At 42.2% G+C, this 21691-nt stretch overlaps 1 protein-coding gene across 9 annotated transcripts in view; it reads left to right on the top strand.

Moving 5' to 3' along the window:
- Positions 1-21691, top strand: part of MAGI2 (membrane associated guanylate kinase, WW and PDZ domain containing 2) — a 251122-nt gene that overhangs the window by 167161 nt on the left and 62270 nt on the right. For all 9 annotated transcript variants that reach the window (XM_048499934.1, XM_048499932.1, XM_048499933.1 and 6 more), the window contains 3 exons: positions 12121-12212; positions 13745-13937; positions 20877-20963. In XM_048499934.1, coding sequence (XP_048355891.1) covers positions 12121-12212; positions 13745-13937; positions 20877-20963 — 372 coding nt within the window. The remainder of the gene's footprint in view (positions 1-12120; positions 12213-13744; positions 13938-20876; positions 20964-21691) is intronic.

Raw genomic sequence — 21691 nt, 5'->3', positions numbered from 1 at the left:
GGACAGAAATTATTCCCTCTGTGGTAGTGCTCCTGTGGATCCAGTCCACACACAGATTCCTTGTTCTCTGCAGTGCAGGGACCCTCCCCACCCCCACCCACCCCCCAAAAGATGCTCATGTAGGGCTGCTGGTTCTTGATAATGGTATGGATCCATTAAAGGTGCCATGAAGTCACTGGTAGAAGCAGTTTTTAAATAATATTTTTATTAATTTTCTCATATATAACTCACAAACATAAAAAGGAAATCTAGAAAAAGAGAAAGGAAAAAAGAAATATAGTTACCCGCAAGTTAAATATATTCTAATAAATTGGATCTTAAAATTATAACACAAATATCATTTAGAGAGAACATTGAACAGTTTTTAAATTCATTACGTTCTAACCTTCAGTTCCAAAACAGCAATAAGCATCTAATAATCAGTTACTTATATTTTAATCATTAACAAATTATTATTACTGGTATTATTAATCTTACATAGTCGATTCAGCCTCAAATAAAAAATACAGTTTCCATTTCTCATCAAACTCTTGTTTTGATCATCCGTTTAAAATTTCTGTTATAATATAAAGTGACCTTTATTGGCATGTATAAACATTTAAAACTTTATAAAACACTGGGATAAAATCCTTTTGCTAGAAACTTAGCCACATCTTCGGTTCTTCTTGGACTGTGATCATTTAAAAAATAGCAAGTCTTGTCCATATCAGAGTTTAAGCTATCAGTATTCAAGTGGGAATCAATGAAGACTCTTTTTAGGTAGTTGTACCGGGTACAGTATAGCAAGATGTGTGCTGTGGTTTTTTTTTGCTTGTTAGGGCAACGGCATAATCTGTCCTTTGATGGGATCTTTAAATATCTTCCTCTGAGGTCAGCCAAGGGCAATATGTTCATTTGTGCTTGCATAAATTCACGTCTCAAAACTGGTGCTGTTAGATTATGAAAATGCGCAGGTAATATTCTATACTTCGGGGTGAAACCAAGGCTCATTCGGCACATGCAGAATAATGCACTTTCAAACTGCTTTCAGTGTTCTTTGAAGCTGTGTGGAATAGCAAAATCCACTTGCAAACAGTTGTGAAAGTGGTTTGAAAACGCATTATTTTGCGTATGCGGAAGGGGCCCAAGATTCAGAGGAGAACAAATTTCTGTTAATCTGGCCATTGTAGCATATTCTCTAACTTTGTCTTCCCAGAGTTCTGCGTTTAGATCTTTCAGTTTTCCAACGGGATACAACCATTACCTTTGCAGCTGTTAATATGTGCCAACATAGTTCATTAAGATTATTTGGAAGATTTTTTAGGCAAAATGCCTAATAGCATAGTTTTAGCTGTGAAGGAAAAATTTTGTGTATGTATTTTTTGCATTTTCGTATGTTTTTTATCTAATACTTCCTGATTTTTTTGCAATTCCATCACATGTGAAAGTAAGACCCAACCTCTTCTTGACATCTCCAACAGAGACCATCACTCTGTTTGCTCATCTTAATATCTTCAGGAGTTATATACCATCTGTAAAGCAGTTTATACCAGTTCTCTTTTAACATTTGGCACGCGGCATGTTTAATATTTTTGGACCACAATGTTTCCCATTGTTGAAAAGTTATCTGTTCTTTAAGATTTTGCATCCATTTCACAATGCAGACCTTTACCTGTTCCATTTCTGTTTCATCTTTCAACAAGATTTTATATATTCTTCCCATCAGATGTAGTTTCTGCTCAGTAATCTCTTTTCCAAAGTTCCACTTTTCACATAATATTCCTCCCTGTAACTTTAATTCTCTTCTGATGAGGCGTAGCTAGGAAAAATGGAGCCTGTGGCAAAATCTGAGTTTAGCACCCTCCCTCCCCCAGTATGGGCAGCCGACCTCCCCCACCATGACCAAAGGCCACTCTCCCCCACTACAACCAAAGAATGATTTTTTGCACCAGGTCATCTCAAAGTAACGTTCACATTATAGAACCTGTCCCAACTCACAAATCTGAACACAGCAGTGGACCGTGCCACACAGCAGAAATAATTTTGACAACATTTTCAAAATGCTTTCAAAATGTTTTAATGACTGTTACAACACTTAAAAGTGTTTTAAGTGTCATATGACTTAAAATGCTTTCAAAATATTTTATTACTGCTGTGAGAATGTTTTATGGCATTACATCCAGCAGCCCAATTCTGGCAATTCTTTCCCTTTTCTGTCTAATTCTGGGAGACAGAAGGATCTATTGTTCAACCTTCAAGCATCTCCCATTAACTTAACAATTAAGGGAAATAGAAGCAGGTACATTGCTTTGTCACAGCATTTGTGGGGAAAGCTCATAACTGTCCCTGTTGCTCATTCTTCCTTTACATAATGACATTATTTGCAGCCTTTTTATAAATGCATTGCAATTTAAAAAAGAGAGCTCAGTCACTTAGTTAAGGCCATTTATTTACCCTCCACTCATTCCTTTGCATTTCTCCCAAGCATTGCCAGAAATAATAGCCAATTTGGATTAATATCAAACCTGCCCAAGTGAGGCACAGTACAAGCAAGCCTGAATTTCCATCTCTTCCTCTGAATGCCTATTTCACACTTGTATCTACAAAAACTCCAAGCACTGCAGATTCATCCTCTAATTGCTAAGGATGCAGCCCAAACTAACCCCTGGATGACCCAAAGGTTGAATATATATGGTGAACATTCATCAGCCTGGGTAGCCAAGGCCAGAAACTGCTGTGGGTACAAACACAGAATCTGAGGCTGATTCCGCATGGGCCAAAAACAGCAGTGTGAAAACGGTGTAAAAGGGTTTAAAATGGTGTAAAAGGGTTTATACTGTTTTCACACCGTTTTCACACCACTGTTTTTGGCCCATGCGGAATCAGCCTAAGAATCTACTTTCTTTATTTGCTCTTGAAAAACCTGTGAGTGCTGAAACTGTGCAGAACTTCCACATTCAGAGGCAGTAAACTTCTGAATACCAGTGCCAAGAAATGCTTGAGAAATCTCATGCATTTGGAACACTTACCAAGCTCATCCCTTTCTTTTGCACCTATGTTATTACATAGATGTGCTTTCTGGTTTAACCCAGACTTGTGGCTGTAGGGGGTTAGACCCCAGACATTTTCTATGGAAGGTTCTTCGCCACCATTATTGAAATAGGCGCGAAAAGTAGAGTCTGTAGACAAGGTAGAATTGATTCCTGGCAGCTTCACTTTTAAAAAATATTAACAAGGGTTTTGATGCCTACAGAGTACAAGCTTTTCCTAGCCCAGAAGTTGTTAAAGGAAAGCACCCACTTCGTAACATTTCAGTGGCTGTATGGGCATCTTCTCTGTTTTGCTTAGCTTCTGTGATCCACAATGGTGATGCACAAGTATGTGGACATCTAGCAAAAAAAAACTGTGATAGAAATAATGATTTGAAACTGCTTGTTTGGGGCCATTAAGAAAAAATTGTCAATTGATCCCATTTCCTGTCCATATTTTAAAAGTGCTTTTGAGGCTTTCATAAATACAAGGCAAGATGCTTCTTTTTAAATAAGTTTGAGATGATGATAGGGTTGTTGTAAAATCTGGCCTCAGAAAAGCATAGGTTTTTGTGCATGTCTTCTCTGTGCAGACAGAAGGTACTTTTTTTCAGCCAGAGCAATGATAGCAAAGAGTCTGTACATTTTGTGAATACAAAATAAGAATTAACCCTCCTAGCATCACAAAGAATTCATATCAAATGGAAAAGCAAATGGAAGGGGCAGAGACTAAACTTTTCCCTGTTCTGTTCATCTTGGGAGAAAGAGTTACACATTGTGACAAAACATTTGTGTTGCTTATAAGGGCTGACAGTATATCCAAAAACATTTTCAGATGAGATTGTGACAATATCCACACTAGAGAAAGTGGGACAGAAGTGGTTGTGCTGACTGGCAAGGAAGCCCCAGAGGAGTTGTGCTCATCAGAAGTGTCCATTTAACAACCAATGGCTAGATTAAAGATGTAGCAGTCCCTTTACCATAAATTCAGCATGCTATTAAAAAGTAGCAGAAGTTAATTTAGAAAATCTGAAGACCATTTGCAATGGAATTTTCACTGTACAAGCTGGGTGAATCGAAATGTAAACTAGAAATCATAGAATTGGACCTAGTGTAAAATGTCCACTTTGGCAGAGAATCAGTTTTTCTTTTTTCAGGCTCAGGCTGAATGAGTGAGTTCAGTTTCAGTTAGCTTGGATGGTATAAAGATGTTTCCTAGAAGATACAGTTACAGTTGTGAAAGTGGTTTGAAAACGCATTATTTTGCGTGTGCGGAAGGGGCCTAGGACAGGCCGATAGCTGTTCACACAAGGAACCTCAAAATCCAAAAGCCCTTCAGATTGTTCTTCACCAGAAAATATCCTCCTCCCTCTCTGTGACATCAAATAGTTCCCCTAATCAGAATGCAGGGTAATCACAGCCAGTCAGGTGGCTTCCCTGTTCCTAGGCTTCTATGTCGCATTCTGACTGTAAACAGACAAGCACTTTTTAAACACGTATTTCCTGTGCATTCCATCACAACATATAATGGACTTATCCTAATATTACTTTTTAAAAGCCGTGAGTTCACTGTCTGGACAGTACATAGTCAATATAGGACTCCCAGATTCTTGCACAAAATATTGGTTCTATTAATTATACTGTTTAGCCTGTCCTACTTCTCTCATTTCATTGCTAGATTCCTGGGCTATTCCTCCATGGGTATTTGAACCTGTATGCTACCTGCCCCATTGCAGACCTTTCATAGTACCAAAAGTCTGAACTACTCCCAGGAAGTACTGCACATACATTGTGCTCCTGATCCTAATCAGGCACCTCATGAATGAGAATTGAGAAGAACCAACTACAGACATATGACTGTGTCGTGTCTGACGCAGGGTGGGGACCCCAGAAAAGGCATGTTAGCTTGGACAGGAACATTTAAATCTAAGACTATATAGCCTTACATTTGCATTCATTTAATCCTCCCTGATTTTAAAAGCTTTATAAAGAGAGAATAATAAATCATACAATGTCATATAATACTCTTTGCATAACAAAAGATAAGTGGATACATAGTTCATAAATATTTATTATCATGTATGCAAGTAACACTTTACAATACCAAACATGATATCCTGGGGACAACTTTTTAAATTTTTAAAGGTATTTTTAGCTTCCCTCATTGCAATTTTCATATATCCAGTCAAAATGAAAGAGAATATAGAACAAAAAAGAGGACATAGAACAACATAATTGTTCTGCTTACTCCTGTGCCTGTTTCCAGATACATCTTCATTGTGCGAATTTCTGCTCAGACATTTGTCTTCAGTCTTCCATATACAGGAAGTTCCTCAGGCAGGCAAACTTCCAAACTGTCCACATAAATGTTTTCAAAATATTGCCTTTAGTCCAAGAATCTGTCCAACTCCAGGTGTGGCTGTTAATACATACATCTATCAAATGTCTTTCTCCCATAGAAATGCACTTTGAAGTGTTGCTGTTTTTCACCCAGTGTTTAACTTAGGCCGTTTCCGCACGCCAGCATGATGCCATGACGCCGCAAATTGCGCACGCGATACCTAAAAAAAGCTGCTCACGATATTATACGGAGCTGCGGGCGCCCTCAGAAATCGCGAGAAATGTGACGGTTCGCATTGAAGCGCCATGGAAGCGGGCGCTCACATGTTGCGCTTCTGGCAAGACTTGCGAAGCCGCGGCAGGCAGTTCGGACGCCATGCCCACGCAGGTGCGCTGGCGACAACGGATCGTTCTGATGTCCCGGCCTGGCCCCCCATCTGTCAGTGCCTCCTCCCAGCTACTGCCGTCCCAGTGCATAGAAACCTGGGGAAAGGTGCTTGGCCATGCAGGAAAGCACCAGGGACGTAACGGTGTGTGTGGGGAAAAGGTGACCCAGCTTACCAGCCTGGCAGTCGCCATTTTGAAGCACGGCTCTTTGGCGGCTGTTCGTGAAAAGGGCCGGCGCGCTGCCAGGGGAAAAAAAGAGTGGTTTCTAAAGCGCTTGAATACGGCGCCTTCGCTACTGCCGCTTCCGCTGACGGGCGCCACGCGACTACGGGCCAGTACAGGCTAACGCCTCGCTATGGCGTGTTCTTTACCGCTTCATCATTACATTTCCTCGCTCGTAAGGAAACGGCCTAACCTTTAAGGCTGTCATTTGAAAATAAAATGTAGTCATTTCAAAAAATAATTACCAAACTCCACTAATAGTGATGAGAAACAGCTGTCATTGTCCCTAATCTAAAGTGACTTCTTTCTTCAAAGCATTTATCTAGATCTGTATGAACATGTTCTGCTATACTAGCAGTGTAATCATAAACACAGTCATATCTTTCTAAGTCTATTGACTTCGATGGGCTTAGATGTGTGTAATTCTTCTTAAGGATCACACTATGAGTCACATAATATGGGGTGGAAAATAATCTTTATGAAAGATAGAGATCAGAATTTGCCATTTCAGACCAAAACAATTGGAATGTCTGGAGAAATTTATTTCACCTGAAATTTCTTATTTCCCTTTTCAGAGCAAGGACCACCCAGGTGTGGCTTTCAAACAGGTTCTGCTGGCAAGTTGGCTTCAGCTTTTGTTGAACAGTAAAAGAACTGTTAACTGTTTAATGTCTAAAAGACATTTCTGCTTTTAATCATGCCTCAGTCTGCAAAATATGGCCTTTTCTTTTTGCGCTTTATTAGACAGAGAGTTTTTGTTCAATATACACACCCAGCCTGAGAAGCAGCAGTTGTTCCTTTTATTTTTATACCTCACAGGAACGTATAATTGAACACATTCTACCATTTTGCCCTTCGTTTCCGTTACGCTAGTAACATTAAAAGCATAAGGTAATAGCATCTAAGGTCCACCTTCACTTATGAAAAACCTGCTTGGGGGAGCTGTCCTTGAAAGAATGCACTTTAGAGGAAGGGACATAGTTCAGTAATAGAAAGCTTCGCATTCAGAAAGCTTGTGATGATAAAAGCACAAGCTTTGCATGGAATCCCAGGATTTTTAATTTAAACGTGTTAGGAAATGCCTTTCTCTGCTTATTCTCCTGAAGATCTGTTGCCAATCAGAATATATAGTATTGAACTAGATACGGCAGTTAAGTGACTCAGCTAAGGCTAGGGTTCCCACCCAGTCCCCTCACCCTACCCCACCCAGCCACCAGGTTGGGAAACTCCTAGAGATTTGGGGATGGAGCCTGGGGAGGACAGGGACCTCAGAGGTCATAGAGTCCACCCTCCAAAGCATCTGGTTTTTCCAGGGGAACTTATCTCTATGGTCTGGAGATAAAGACACCATTCCAGGGGATCTCCAAGTCCCACCTGGAGGATGGAATCCCTATAAGGTATGTTCATAAGCCAGTGCTACTAAAAATAGTATTTCAATCCACCCTAAACTAAAAAAGATTAGATGAATGTTACACATCTCATTCCATCCATAAAGTGCAAATGGCAAGTTCATGCAGTCTCAGTTTGCCCTGGATTGTGGTTTTTGAAACTGGACTCTGCCATATTATTAATATTTGAACGGTAAAAAGACCCAATGCAGAACAGGAAATTTAAATGGAAGTTCAGTGGTAAAACACCTGCAGCCATTTGTGATCAAAAATTATCCACCAGAATGTTGGAAATAATTCCTGTTAAAGAAAAACATTTGGAAGACTAGTGATTCAAATACTATATTCCTTTACTGAAATATTTCCTGAAAAATCTATGTGGGTTTTCTTTGTGACTGTTTTTGTGGAATAAGTATAGGTATGCCACAAACTGTACTATAGTTGTTTGCTAATTCCAAAGGATAAGGATGTTCCAAAAATGAGGCTTTTCATATTTTACCATTGTGGGCTGTGAAGTTAGAAGTTAAGAAGAATCATATTTTAAAAACTGGGAAGTAGTAATGAATAGGTAGGATTGAGATGCATGTGGAATAGCAGCATTTTTAACATCTTGAAGACCAAGAGGGGGCATTTTTCTTTGATTGGTCTGATTGATTTTGCTTTTCTTAACATCAGAAACTCCTCAGAAATGCAATTTTACACTTCCCATATGATATGGAACATTGTCTCTGCTACAGAATGCTGATGAAGAAGTGATCTGTCAAGGTTGTTAATTAGTTGGATGTGAAGATGGGGGATCATGAGGGGAAAAAATTCCCACCTCCCAATTCATGAAGGCAATGAGGGTTCCCTAATTCTCTTAAGACAGTGGTGGCGAACCTATGGCACGGGTGCCAGAGGTGGCACTCAGAGCCCTCTCTGTGGGCATGCACGCAGAGAGTTTGCCGTGGGGGGGTGCGGAAAATCCCCCCCCCCCGCCACATCTAGGCCGACCTGAGCTGCTGGGCACGACATACGCATACCGCAGCAAGCAGGAAGGACTCGGCTATTTTGTGGTGGGGGTTTATTGGGTTTCAGAAAGAGAAAGTTTTACTTCCCTCTCCTCCCATACCCCTCCCCCTTTCCACCAGGCCCCCAGTGTGATAATAGTGTAATTATTTCAGGGAGATTATTAGCATTAAACCTAAGGCCGAGTTTTGGGGAAGCAGTGTAGGTTAAGCACTGTTAAGGCCCATTGATTTTCATGGGAAGAACTAAAGTTTGATCCTTTACCTGGGAGTAAGCTCGATTGCTGGCAATGGGGCTTGCTTCTGAGTAAACCCTCCTAGGGTCATGATTCACCCATTTGAAGCATTGCACGGTTGCTTCAAAGCAAAGCCACCGACTACCACCAAGCTTACTCCCAAGTAACACATAAATAGAAGGAGGAGGACGAGGACGAGAAGTTTGGATTTATATCCCCCTTTTCTCTCCTGCAGGAGACTCAAAGGGGCTTACAATCTCCTTGCCCTTCCCCCCTCACAACAAACACCCTGTGAAGTAGGTGGGACTGAGAGAGCTCCAAGAAGCTGTGACTAGCCCAAGGTCACCCAGCTGACGTGTGTGAGAGTGCACAGGTTAATCTGAATTCCCCAGATAAGCCTCCACAGCTCAGGCGGCGGAGCTGGGAATCAAACCCGGTTTCTCCAGATTAGATACACAAGCTCTTAATCTCCTAAGCCACTGCTGCTCCTAAATAAGTGAGTTTTGGGTTGCAGTTTGGGCACTCGGTGTCGAAAAGGTTCACCATTGCTGTCCTAAGATCTCTCTTCTTTTCTTCACTGCTGGTCAGCTTTTTTGTGTATACATTTCATTTCAATTTTAATTTGTACCCCACCATATCCCCAAAGACCTCAGGGCAGCTAACAACATAATAAAACAAGTACATTACAGCAAAATAACACTAATAAAATACATAAGACTAAAATAGAATCAAGTTTCAGATGGTGACTTAAAACATTGTAAACCAGACAATTTCTAAGGACAATAACAGCAGCACTATCAGTACATCAATATACCTCAAACTAAATCCATGCTATATCCAATACATTAATAATAAATCAATATATTAACAATAATGCATAGCAATATGGTGGTAATCCAACAACATATATCAGAACATCAATATAGAACAATAGCAAATAGGAATATATCGATACATTTAACAACCATACATTCCCAATGCATCAATACATTAACTCCATAGCAATGTATTAAACAATAAACAAGTTAAACAACAAAGCAATACATTAAACAGTACAACTAAAGCATTAACAATAAGCTAGACTACCCCACATTTAACTATAACAGATAACCTAATAGAACAAGCTAGTTATTCAAAAAGGGTTTGGCTATACCAGGGGTAGGGAACCTGCGGCTCTCCAGATGTTCAGGAACTACAATTCCCATCAGCCCCTACCAGCATGGCCAATTGGCCATGCTGACAGAGGCTGATGGGAATTGTAGTTCCTGAACATCTGGAGAGCCGCAGGTTCCCTACCCCTGGGCTATACCCATCCTACTTCTACTCCTAACAATGTACAAAGAAAGATAACTACAATCCCTAGCAAAATACAAGGGAAACTAACTATTCTACACTATTTCACAAGTACAGGAAAACTAACAGCTCCAAGTTTGACTACACCCATCCTACCTCTACTCCCAACAGTGTACAAAGAAAGATAACTACAATCCCTAGCAAGATACAAGGGAAACTAACTCACAAGTACAGGAAAACTAACAGCTCCAAGTAGCCTATACTAACCCTATACTCCCAATAATTAACTACACTAAGCAAGGGCAGAAATAGTGTAGAGTAATAGTGTAGAAGCCCAGAACAAAAGAGACCAGCATCTCCTCTCCCTCAACCAATCCGCCGGGGAGTTCTGCCACCAACCCTCGTTACTTAGTCCATTGCTGATAGTCTGTTGGAAATCACAATCACAGTCAGTACAAGCCAGTTCACAAAAGTCTATCTCCACTATTATTGGAAGTCCAAATCTACCGCTGTGGGAAAGCCTCTGCCACCAGTTCCCCACCACTCAGCTCCTTGCTCCTCAATGTAACAAAGTACTCCTCTCACCGGCTTGTACTTGCTCATACCACTGTGGTGGGCCTCGCACTCGTTTCTGCGGGGGAGTCCCTGCCACCAACTCCTCACACCGACTCCCTCCCATTCACCAAAGAAACTGCCGCTGAAGAGACTGCCGCTGCCATCTCCTTGCACCCGCTATCATGAAGGAATCCTTGCCACTCATCCCCCACTGTTTTGTCCACCAGGGGAGCCTGCCACCAGCCCTTCCCCCAACCGGGCCACTGGGACCATGCTCCCTACAGATCGAAATTGGGGCTCATTACCAGTTTTAGGCACCCGCGACTCTCGGCATTAAAACCGCAACTCAGCATCACAGTGGCTTAGCAAAACAAAAGGCGGAGACATTCCACAGCTCTGCATTCTGAGTCCTCTGCCCTAGTAATTGCCACTGTACTAACACTGCCACAGGCACTGTCACCAAAGGTAGTTTTCTAAAGTTTACTAAGAGTTTTAGTCAAGTCCATCCAATCCATCTAATTAACTAGGTTTGAGGGGGAAAAAGTACCAGAGCTTTTCCTTAACAACCTGTTCTGGACTTGGTGGAGGATTGTCTGTTTGGCCTGCAGGACAAATATTCATTGAGCATAAATATCTGTTTTGGGGATTCTCTTCAGTTGTCCCTGAACCTTTTAAAATAAAAGTTTAACTGAATTCACTTAGGAAACTGAAGTGATATCTACTCTCTTCACTCTGGTGGATTTATTTGCACCAGTGAAATGAGCACGGATGGTGATGCAGGGGCATTTGTTCTAGTGCAGAGGAGGCGTACAACATCTCTGATGCAGGGCCCAAACCAGCATCAGCATCAGTATTCCGAGAGCATTCCACTGACAAAAGTGGAGCTGACTTCAGTCAGCTTCCTATGGGCTTTCAATCCAGGTACACCTCATTTTGCTAGTGTGGATTTATGCCAGCCAAAAGGCAGGCGCAGCTTATTGGCCTGTATTGGGGTTTGCAGAGCAACTGGGGATTTCTGCCATTTTTCTTGCTTTCTGCACTGCATGATATTGCTTGAAAACTCCCCCTTCCCCATGGATTGTACAGCCCATGTTCTTCAAAATAATTGTGTGATACTAAGAGAACAAACCAATTGGGGGGGGGGACACTGTGCCACCTCCAAAGGGGCTTCAGGCAGTGCAGAAGGGAGGGAAACTCAACATTCCTCCCATCACACAAATTGGCCCATTGCCACCAATGGCTTGTGCAGTGGAAGTCCGTAAGGGTTAGCATTTCCAGACTGAAATGCCAGTGGAAGGCAGCTAGCATCAGTTCCACCCCTGGTAATGACTCATCCCCCATGCCAGTGTCCGAGTGGATGCTGGTGTTGCTCTGCAGCAGCCCAGACTTCCAAGTTTCACTGCCACAGAGCTAAGGGGCAGCCTACCTCCAGCACTTCTGTCCCCTCTGCTGGCTGTGATGCCCCTTGCAATGGCAGAAGGGGCAAACATGTTGGCACGGTCCTGCACTACTCCCTGTGGGCATTCAGGCCCACATCTGGATTGGGCTGTCTGTCTGTTGAAGTCAGTGAGTACAACTCTGCTTAGGACTGCTCTATTAATGAACTACACACGAAGAATATGTTTCCCCTGGAAGAAAAAAATTCAAATATATTGCAACTCAACAAGGTCTTATTTTATAACAGGTCCAGACTATAAGGATTTGGATGTTCATCTTCGGAGAATGGAATCTGGTTTTGGCTTCAGAATTCTGGGAGGAGATGAACCTGGGCAGCCTGTGAGTTGTTTCTTCATGACTTTCCACTTCATAACTTCAGTCTCTTTTGAACTGTCAGAAAAATATCACTTCATATCAGGATCATATTGGAAAGGCACTTTTTCTTGTTCAGACATTGAAAAAGACAGGACTCCCAAGCTATCAGCCTCTCCATCTCAAAGCTGTCGTTGTGTATCAGTCTGGATTAAGTCACCAAGAGTCTAATTTTTTACAGAGCTCAACTTATTTTCTGGCATGTTTTCGTTATTGACTTGCAGGACATGATTGGTTGGGGTGGAAGATCAATGTCTTTTTGTAATAGCAAAAACAAAAATCACATTCAAACTTTGTGCAAGCAAATTATTGTTGTTTTGGGATGCAACACTAAGCAATATTTGCATGCTAAATATAGCAGCATTGTGGTTGGAAAACTACTGTTAATTTATTCATTTGTGGAAAACAGTCAACATATATCCTAAAATGATTTGTGTTGCATTCTGAAATGTACAATATAAATATTTTCATTAGATATACACTGAAATAATATAGTATCAAAATAGAGTTATTATGCTTTTCATTCCTTTCCATGGATGATTTTGCAGAATAAGTATAAGATTTAAGTTCATGTAGTTTATGGTACATTACACTTGAAAGAAACTGTCATTAATATTTCTACAATAGCATAATCAACATGTACAGTTCTTCAAGGACTCAAGGTAGAACAGGGATACTTCAGATAATATTAAATAGGGGGGGGGGATTGTATCCACTAAGAAAAATGTAATTCACAATTTAATTTTGTCATTGCTGTTTAGCAGTGATGTAGCTACCATGGGGCAGGGTGGGAACAAATGCCCTGGGCAGGCCCCATTAGGTCATGTGGGGGCGGAAAATTGCCCCCACTCCCCTTCCCCTTCCCTCCTCTGCCAGGCCCAGCCCCACCAGGCTGCTCCTTCAGCTGGCAGAGGCTAAAGGAGCTGCCTAGCGGGACCACCACAGGGTGCCCCTTGGCCATGCCCCACCCTGCCAGGCCCGGTGGAGGCCGCAGCCAAGCACCCCTTGGCCCTGCCCCTCCAGGCCTGACAGAGGTCACAGCTGGGCACCCCTCAGCCCCACCTCACCAGGCCCAGCGGAGGCCGCAGCCACGTACCCCTCGGTCCACCCCACCAGGCCCAATCAAGACCACAGCTAGCATCCCTTGGCCCCACCAGCCCCCACCAGGCTGCCTGCAACCACCACTGGCTCAGGAAAGTGGGGCACAGGGAGCATAGCTACCATTTGGCATGGGAGCGCCATTTTGCCCCAGGCACCATTTTCCCCTGCTATGGGGCTGTTTAGATTACTTTTTAGTAATTTAAGTAATTACAAATTGCTACAATTATTAAAAATGATTATGGATGTTTATATTTGCCTCATCTGAAGGTTGGCATTGTAGCAGGGACTGGAGCCTTAAATCTGGAGTACAGAAAGCTCTGCCTACTCATCTGAAAAAGTATTTCGGTGTTTCTTTGATGGATATGTGTTTGTAACTCTCCTTTCATGTTATTACTCAGATTCTAATTGGAGCAGTGATTGCTATGGGCTCAGCAGACAGAGATGGCCGTCTACATCCTGGTGATGAGCTGGTCTATGTTGATGGAATTCCAGTGGCTGGCAAAACTCACCGATATGTGATTGATCTCATGCATAATGCAGCTCGAAATGGGCAAGTGAATCTAACTGTGAGAAGAAAGGTGCTACCCACAGGTATGTAATTTAAGAAAGGGGGGAAACCAAATATTGTTTACAATACATTGCCAAGATAAAGAATGGTGAAAAAGCTAAAAGGAATCATTTGTTTAAAAGGCATGCAAAACATTTGTTTTTCAACTTTCCATTACTATACTTGTGATCCTAAACTGAAAGCATTGTATTTGTATTCAAGGACATAAGAACTGCCACAGTCATGAGTCATTCCATGTGTGTTCCATTTATGCTCCATCATGACCACAACGTGGACTTGGAGGCTCTTGCAAACTGTCTCCATGGTGTAATCAACAAAGTACAGGGCAGATAAAATAGACATCAAAGTAATTAGGTCTTCAGAGCAAGAAGTCATTTTATGATTGCATTCACCCAAGAGTTCTTAAAGAGCTCAAGCATGAAATTGCTGATCTTCTCACTTTAATATGCAACTTATCCCTGAAATCAGGCTCCATCCCTGAAGACTGGAAGATGGCCAATGTCACACCAATCTTTAAGAAAGGATCTAGGGGGGACCCGGGAAATTACAGGCCAGTCAGTTTGACATCTGTTCCTGGTAAATTAGTAGAATCTATCATTAAAGATAAAATTATGAAACATGTAGAAAAGCAAGACCTGCTGAGAAAGAGTCAGCATGGCTTTTGCAGAGGCAAATCCTGTCTTACAAACTTACTAGAGTTCTTTGAGGGTGTAAACAGGCATGTGGACAGGGGTGAACCGGTGGACATTGTCTACTTGGATTTCCAAAAGGCTTTTGACAAAGTTCCTCACCAGAGACTGTTGAGAAAACTCAGCAATGAAGGAATAAGAGAGGAAGTCCTCTTATGGATTAAAAACTGGTTGAGAAACAGGAAACAAAGAGTGGGTGTAAATGGGAAGTCCTCACAATGGAGAGATGTCGGGAGTGGTGTCCCCCAAGGATCCGTTTTGGGACCAGTGCTCTTTAACCTATTCATAAATGACCTGGAAGTAGGGGTGGGTAGCGTGGTGGCCAAGTTTGCAGATGATACCAAATTATGTAGGGTGGTGAGAACCACAAAGAATTGCAAAGAGCTCCAAGCGGACCTTGATAAATTAGGTGAGTGGGCTCAGAAATGGCAAATGCAGTTCAATGTAGCAAAATGTAAAGTAATGCACATAGGGGCAAAAAATCCAAACTTCACATACACGCTACAGGGGTCAGTGCTATCAGTCACAGACCAGGAAAGGGATTTAGGCGTCTTAGTTGATAGTTCCATGGGAATGTCAACTCAATGCATGGCAGCTGTAAAAAAGGCAAACTCTATGCTGGGGATCATTAGAAAAGGAATTGATAATAAAACTGCAAAGATTGTCATGCCCTTATATAAAGCAGTGGTGCGACCGCACTTGGAGTACTGTGTCCCGGTCTAGTGGCCGCATCTCAAAAAGGATATTGAGGAGATAGAAAAAGTGTAGAGAAGGGCAACAAGGATGATTGAGGGACTGGAGCACCTTCCCTATGAGGAGAGGCTGCAGCATTTGGGACTCTTTAGTTTGGAGAGGAGGCGGCTGAGGGGGGATAAGGATTGAAGTCTACAAAATTATGCATGGGGTAGAAAATGTTGACAGAGAGAAATTTTTCTTCTCACAATACTAGAACCAGGGGCATTCATTGAAAAATGCTGGGGAAGAATTAGGACTAATAAAAGGAAACACTTCTTCACGCAACGTGTGATTGGTGTTTGGAATGTGCTGCCACAGGAGGTGGTGATGGCCACTAACCTGGATAGCTTTAAAAGGGGCTTGGATAGATTTATGGAGGAGAAGTCGATCTATGGCTACCAATCTTGATCCTCCATGATCTGAGATTGCAAATGCCTTAACAGACCAGGTGATCGGGAGCAACAGCCGCAGAAGGCCATTGCGTTCACATCCTACATGTGAGCTCCCAAAGGCATCTGGTGGGCCACTGCGAGTAGCAGAGAGCTGGACTAGATGGACTTTGGTCTGATCCAGCTGGCTTGTTCTTATGTTCTTATGTCCATTCAGTGGGAACATCCTATAAAACTATTTAAACGATACTTAAATGACAATTCAAAATGGCGAAGCCAGCAGATGGCAGGGTGTTGCTTTGAGCCAATAAAAACATCCTCCTTTGATTTTTATTCTCTAGAAAAAATAAATAAGGGCTGATTTCACCTGAAAGGTTTTGGAGTCAGATTTCTGGAGTGAGGCTTAAATCAGATTGTCTCTCTGTATCATAGACTCTTTGTCTGACAATCTCCCTGGCTTTCTCCATCCCCTGATTTAAAAGAGTATTGGGGGAAAGTTCTATTTGCTGGATGGCTCTAAAACAGCATTATGCCTATTTGATTGAAAATTGTCCTGCAGTATTGCAGGGAATAGACCATGCCGGTTGATAAGAACTGTGAGCCACCTATTTATTGAAGTTACTTTGATTATGGCATCTACTTTGATCATCCCAGCTTCTAATCTGATCTAATCATTAGATGCACACTTGGGCAGCTGTAAGAGTGACCTTAAAATTTTGGTTTGAACTTTCTCCAGGAGGGCAGAGGAAGGAGAGGAACCCAGAAATCATCCATATACAAGCTGTGGGATTATTTTGGCTTTAAATAGCTTAAGGGCTGCCAGTGCATAAGTTCTATAGAATTTCAAAATACTGGTTCTGTAGAATTTCAAAATACTATTTGCTGTCTTTTCACCAGTATAATCCATTGCTTTATGGTGATGTAATTTTGCGCACGAGGCCTGGAGAACTACCCCTAAATATTTAAAGCTATCTACTTGTTCAATCTTATTCCTCGAAATAAGTCAGTCCCTGTGCCTGGCCTGTTTTCCTGCCACTAAAATATTTGTTTTTTTAAAAAAATTGACAGTTTTTCTTGATTGCAATAAGAAACTAACTTGCCCAGGGCTCTTCTCAATCCTATTTTGGTTCTTGATAAAATCACAGCATTATACCTGATCATTAATACGTGTTCATTAACTGGTGATTTTGGGGGGATGAAAACTTGGATCATTCAAATTTTCCACCAGATCATTCAAGTAGAAAATAGAAAGGTACAAGTAGGCAACCCTGCCTTGCACCCTTGTATGTTTTTATACCATCTGTCAACATCCCGTGTCAAGGGTATCTGACTAAAAGAGGTGTTTAAATGGAGCCTTTGTATAAGAACCAAAAGTCTCCTATTAATAGATGATTCTCTTAAGTTGGCCCAGAGTCTTGTCCGGGATACTGAGTCAAAGGCAACTTTTAGGTCAATGAATGAGGCATGAAGTGAATTATCTTTCCCAGAGGCATATTTTTCAATTAGATGTTGTGCAGTTAGACAGAGATCTAATGTGGATCTGTTTGCTCTAAATCCAGCTTATTCCTGGGCCAAGATACCTTTGCTGTCCAACCAGGGGACAAATTTATCAAGGTGTTTTGAGTATAGCTTACTTATAATACTAAGCAGGCTTATTGGTCTATAATTTGCCAGTTCCATGTAGTCACGTTTTTTATAAAAAGGGATGACAATAGCTGTTCCCCAGTCTGCTGGAATCTGACCTGTTTCATTGAAGTGAAGAGTGGTGCAAGAAATGGGCTCCAGCAATCAGAATTTGCTTCTATAATTCTGCCATGACTCCATATTGGCCCGGGGCTTTGGCACTTTTCAATTGCATTATCAAAGATTTTACTCGCCCACAGAGACTGGTGGCTGTTTAGCTATATTGCACATTCAGGAATACACTGAATATGATCAGGGCAGTCATACAGAGCTTGAAAAAAGGAAACCCATCTGTCAGGTGGGATACCCACTGAGAGGCGGGTTGTCCATCTAAACTCCCTCCCAGAGACCAGTTTCTAGACGAGTGACTGATTCTTTTACTTAATGGCCAAAATTAGACTAGTCCAGGGGTAGGGAACTTGCAGCTCGAGAGCCGCATGCGGCTCTTCTGCCCTTACACTGCAGCTCCACAAGCCGAGCTGGCGGCTTCATCCTTGCCTGCCCTGCAGGCAGCAGGGCGGGCGCACCAACTGGGCGCACCAACTGGGCGCACCAACTGGGACAGGGCGGGTGTTTTCCCGGCAGCCGGCGAGGCCGAGCCGCTGGCTTCATCCTTGGACGGGCACACCAATTGCCCGTGGACGGCTGGGCCACGCCGCGGGCTTCCCCACTCGCCCGCCCCATTGGAGCAGGGCAGGTGCTTTCCCGGCGGACAGCGAGGCCGAGCCGCCGGCTTCATCCTTGCCCGCCCTTCATCCATGCGCTTCTCAGAATGAGTGGAGCAAAAGGTTAAAAAACCCAATATATACAGTGTTACCTTTATTTTAAATGTCAAAAATTATTTGCGGCTCCAAGTGTTTTCTTTTCCCATGGAAAACGGGTCCAAATGGCTCTTTGAGTGTTAAAGGTTCCCTGCCCCTGGACTAGTCCATAGTATATCTCCGTATATCTTTTCTTACTATGGGCGATTATTGCCGTGTATTTTTTCTTTAGAGTAGGAGCCAAGAGGAAGGCATCTTGTTTATTTGCTTCATCAGCTGTCTGGGCAGAGGAGGCATGAATACATGGGATTTTAAGTCCTGCATCAGATTTTCATAGCCACACTATGGGAATGCCTTCAAACATGAACAGTGTATCTGTCTACTCAAGGCCATTTGTAGTAGGCAGAAAAACATGGTGGAAAGTGCTGTCAAGACACAGTCAACTTATTGGGACCCCATAGGGTTTTTTAAGGCAACCAATAAACAGAGTTAGTTTGCCATTTCCTGCATCTACATAGCAGCCCTGAACTTCCTTGGTGGTCTCCCATCCAAGTACTACCCAGGGCCAACATTCCCTGTAAGCCATATGGGTGTATGGCTGCACAGCCACCATATTGATGCTGTGGAGATAAGGGGCCACCTGGAAGGGAGAGGCCTTCCAAGCATATCAGTTCCAGTCAGTGACTGCAAAGTTCCAATTAGAGGGACTATTGCAGTGGTGGCAAACCTTTGGCACTCCAGATGTTGTGGACTACAATTCCCGTCAGTCCCTGCCAGCATGGCCAATTGGCCCTGCTGGCAGGGGCTGATGGGAATTGTAGTCCACAACATCTGGAGTGCCAAAGGTTCGCCACCACTGGACTATTGCCCAGGGCTGACCCTGCATAGCTTCCAACATCTAATGAGACTGGGCTAGCTTGAGCCATCCAGGTCAGGACAAGAACAAAGAACACAGTGTAAATAAACGAAAAGGAGACATCTTTCTAAACTAGCGTGATGAAGACTGAAAATGCTTCAGAACAATGTTGAGAGCAGCTAAGAAATAAGGAGAGAGCAATGATAGCTCGCTTGATAGCTCATAGGATATTTGAATGGGGAAGTTTTGAAAGTCTTCCACCAAGTAAGATTCCTGACAAGCCCCCAGCTCGTCATACTAAAATCTAAATCATAGATGTTGGATTATTTCAGTGTCATACATTCTTGGCCTCATCAGAAGGATATAAACCTCAATGTCATTTGTTAACTCTTTTTTAAATATACTTTTATTATGTTCTCATTTATATAAAATAGCAAAATATAGAAAACAAAATCAAAAATAGAATACAGAATACAGAAATGGAATATAATTTCACAAAAAACCATACATATAAAATACTATATTTGAAATGTTTAATTCAGGGAGTCTTTCCCTTACTTAATTTCCACTGTTATACTAATAATATATTAACCACAACCACAATACATATTCATTGGGGAAAAGAATCATAGTGGAGATTCTTCATATAGTTCTTTTTTTCCTGTTTGAAGAAAATATCATGTGTTTGACATCACAAAATCTGCTTTCTATGGACTATTTTGTATGCTAAACAGCAGTATATATTTTTGCCATTCAACAGAGAGGTGTAGTCATTCACATTCTCTGTCAAATGTGTGTATGTGTTACATGTGTTTTCAAATATTTTTCATTCACATTTAAGAATTTTAAGTGCACACCTTAAAAGAGTGTAAGGACTGTATAAAGTAGATTTTCCTCACCTTCCCTCCAGCTGTTACTTATGACACCCCCAAAACCAACACTGACAGTCAGGGTCTCTCATGAACAAAATGCTATATAACATGGGAGGTAGGTTGCAGCAAAAAGGGAACAGTTCCCCCCTCCATCCAGTGCCAGGGGAGAGCTTGTTCTGCTTAGTTTTGCCCACCCATTTTGTCTGGGAGGGTCATGGGACCACCAGTTTTGCAGTCATTGCAAGGGGCTTCAGAGAGATGGAATAGTGGGGGGAGAGACCTTTGCACTCACAGTTCATGGGATTCAACCCATGATGTGTGAAGAGACACAACACAAGGTGCCCTAAGTCTTTGTTGACTTCAGTGAACAATTGGAGCAAGCAGCCTTGGTATCAGGGGGCATACGTTGAAAATGCTGGGGGGAAGAATTAGGACTAATAAAAGGAAACACTTCTTCACGCAACGTGTGATTGGTGTTTGGAATATGCTACCACAGGAGGTGGTGATGGCCACTAACCTGGATAGCTTTAAAAGGGGCTTGGACAGATTTATGGAGGAGAAGTCGATCTATGGCTACCAATCTTGATCCTCTTTGATCTGAGATTGCAAATGCCTTAACAGACCAGGTGATCGGGAGCAACAGCCGCAGAAGGCCATTGCTTCACATCCTGCATGTGAGCTCCCAAAGGCACCTGGTGGGCCACTGCGAGTAGCAGAGTGCTGGACTAGATGGACTCTGGTCTGATCCAGCTGGCTTGTTCTTATCTATTCCTTGCCAAGAACAAGAGCCCTTTCCTTACCCCTGTTCAAACCCTTAGCCTTAGCCTTTGCCTCTTAACAAGCCTAGATCTTCATATTCCCAATCCCATCTCATCATTCACACTGCCTTCCTCTTTAGCACAATCCCATGTCCTGTTGACAACTGGATTGCACTCTCCCCCGTTTAGAGACTGATGTTCTTCTATTGCCCATTTTAGACTCCTGGAATCAGAAAAATTCTCTCCAACCTGGTGCAACGCCTCCTAGCAGCTCCCCAAACACTAGGAAAATGGCCAGTAATCAAGGTAATTCACCAGATATAGATGATTAATCGCATGAGGAAACTAATTATGATTCTGCTTCTGAGATACTTTCTCTGTAAAATTCTCTTTTCTTTCTATTTATTATGAGTGTTATCGTCTTCATTGTAACATGATGGTCTGTGCCTGACAGTAGGATTGCAAAATACGGCTGCTCACAGGCAAGGAGGTTTCTGGTAATTTTCCAGATATGCAGAACAAATATTACTTTTATTTCATTTATGCAGAAGAAGCAATACTTCCACTCCCTATCTTAACGGTCTGGTAAGAATTGAGCATGCTCATTGACCTCCAGGAATAATGAAATGTTGAAGGCCGTTTGTCGTACATAAGAAATAAAGAAAATCAGGGGGGAGATCAGCTCTCAAACTTAAATCTAACAGCTATCAAAGCATCACAGAAACATAGTAAGCTCTGGGGAGCCCAACATATGGCCTGTGGGTTACATTGACCTACAAAAACATGCATTGTGACTAGGACCCCGAACTAGCACACTACACAGTACAAATCAGAATTGCTGTCAACCAAAGCCTCATTGGGCAAGAAAAACTGTCATTTCAAAGGAAAGACAAATTAGAATACCTCTTTGCAGAAAGCATAATCGTATTTTAACTTTTTAAAATACATTCATCTGAATAGATGAAAATTCAATAGCAATATAAAATCTGATCTCCCTGCTTTATTATTCTTTCCTGCCCTTAATGGTGGTCTAT

This window comes from Sphaerodactylus townsendi, linkage group LG06 (assembly GCF_021028975.2).
Source record: "Sphaerodactylus townsendi isolate TG3544 linkage group LG06, MPM_Stown_v2.3, whole genome shotgun sequence".
Lineage (NCBI taxonomy): Eukaryota > Metazoa > Chordata > Lepidosauria > Squamata > Sphaerodactylidae > Sphaerodactylus > Sphaerodactylus townsendi.
This window is presented reverse-complemented; position numbering and strand designations above follow the sequence as displayed.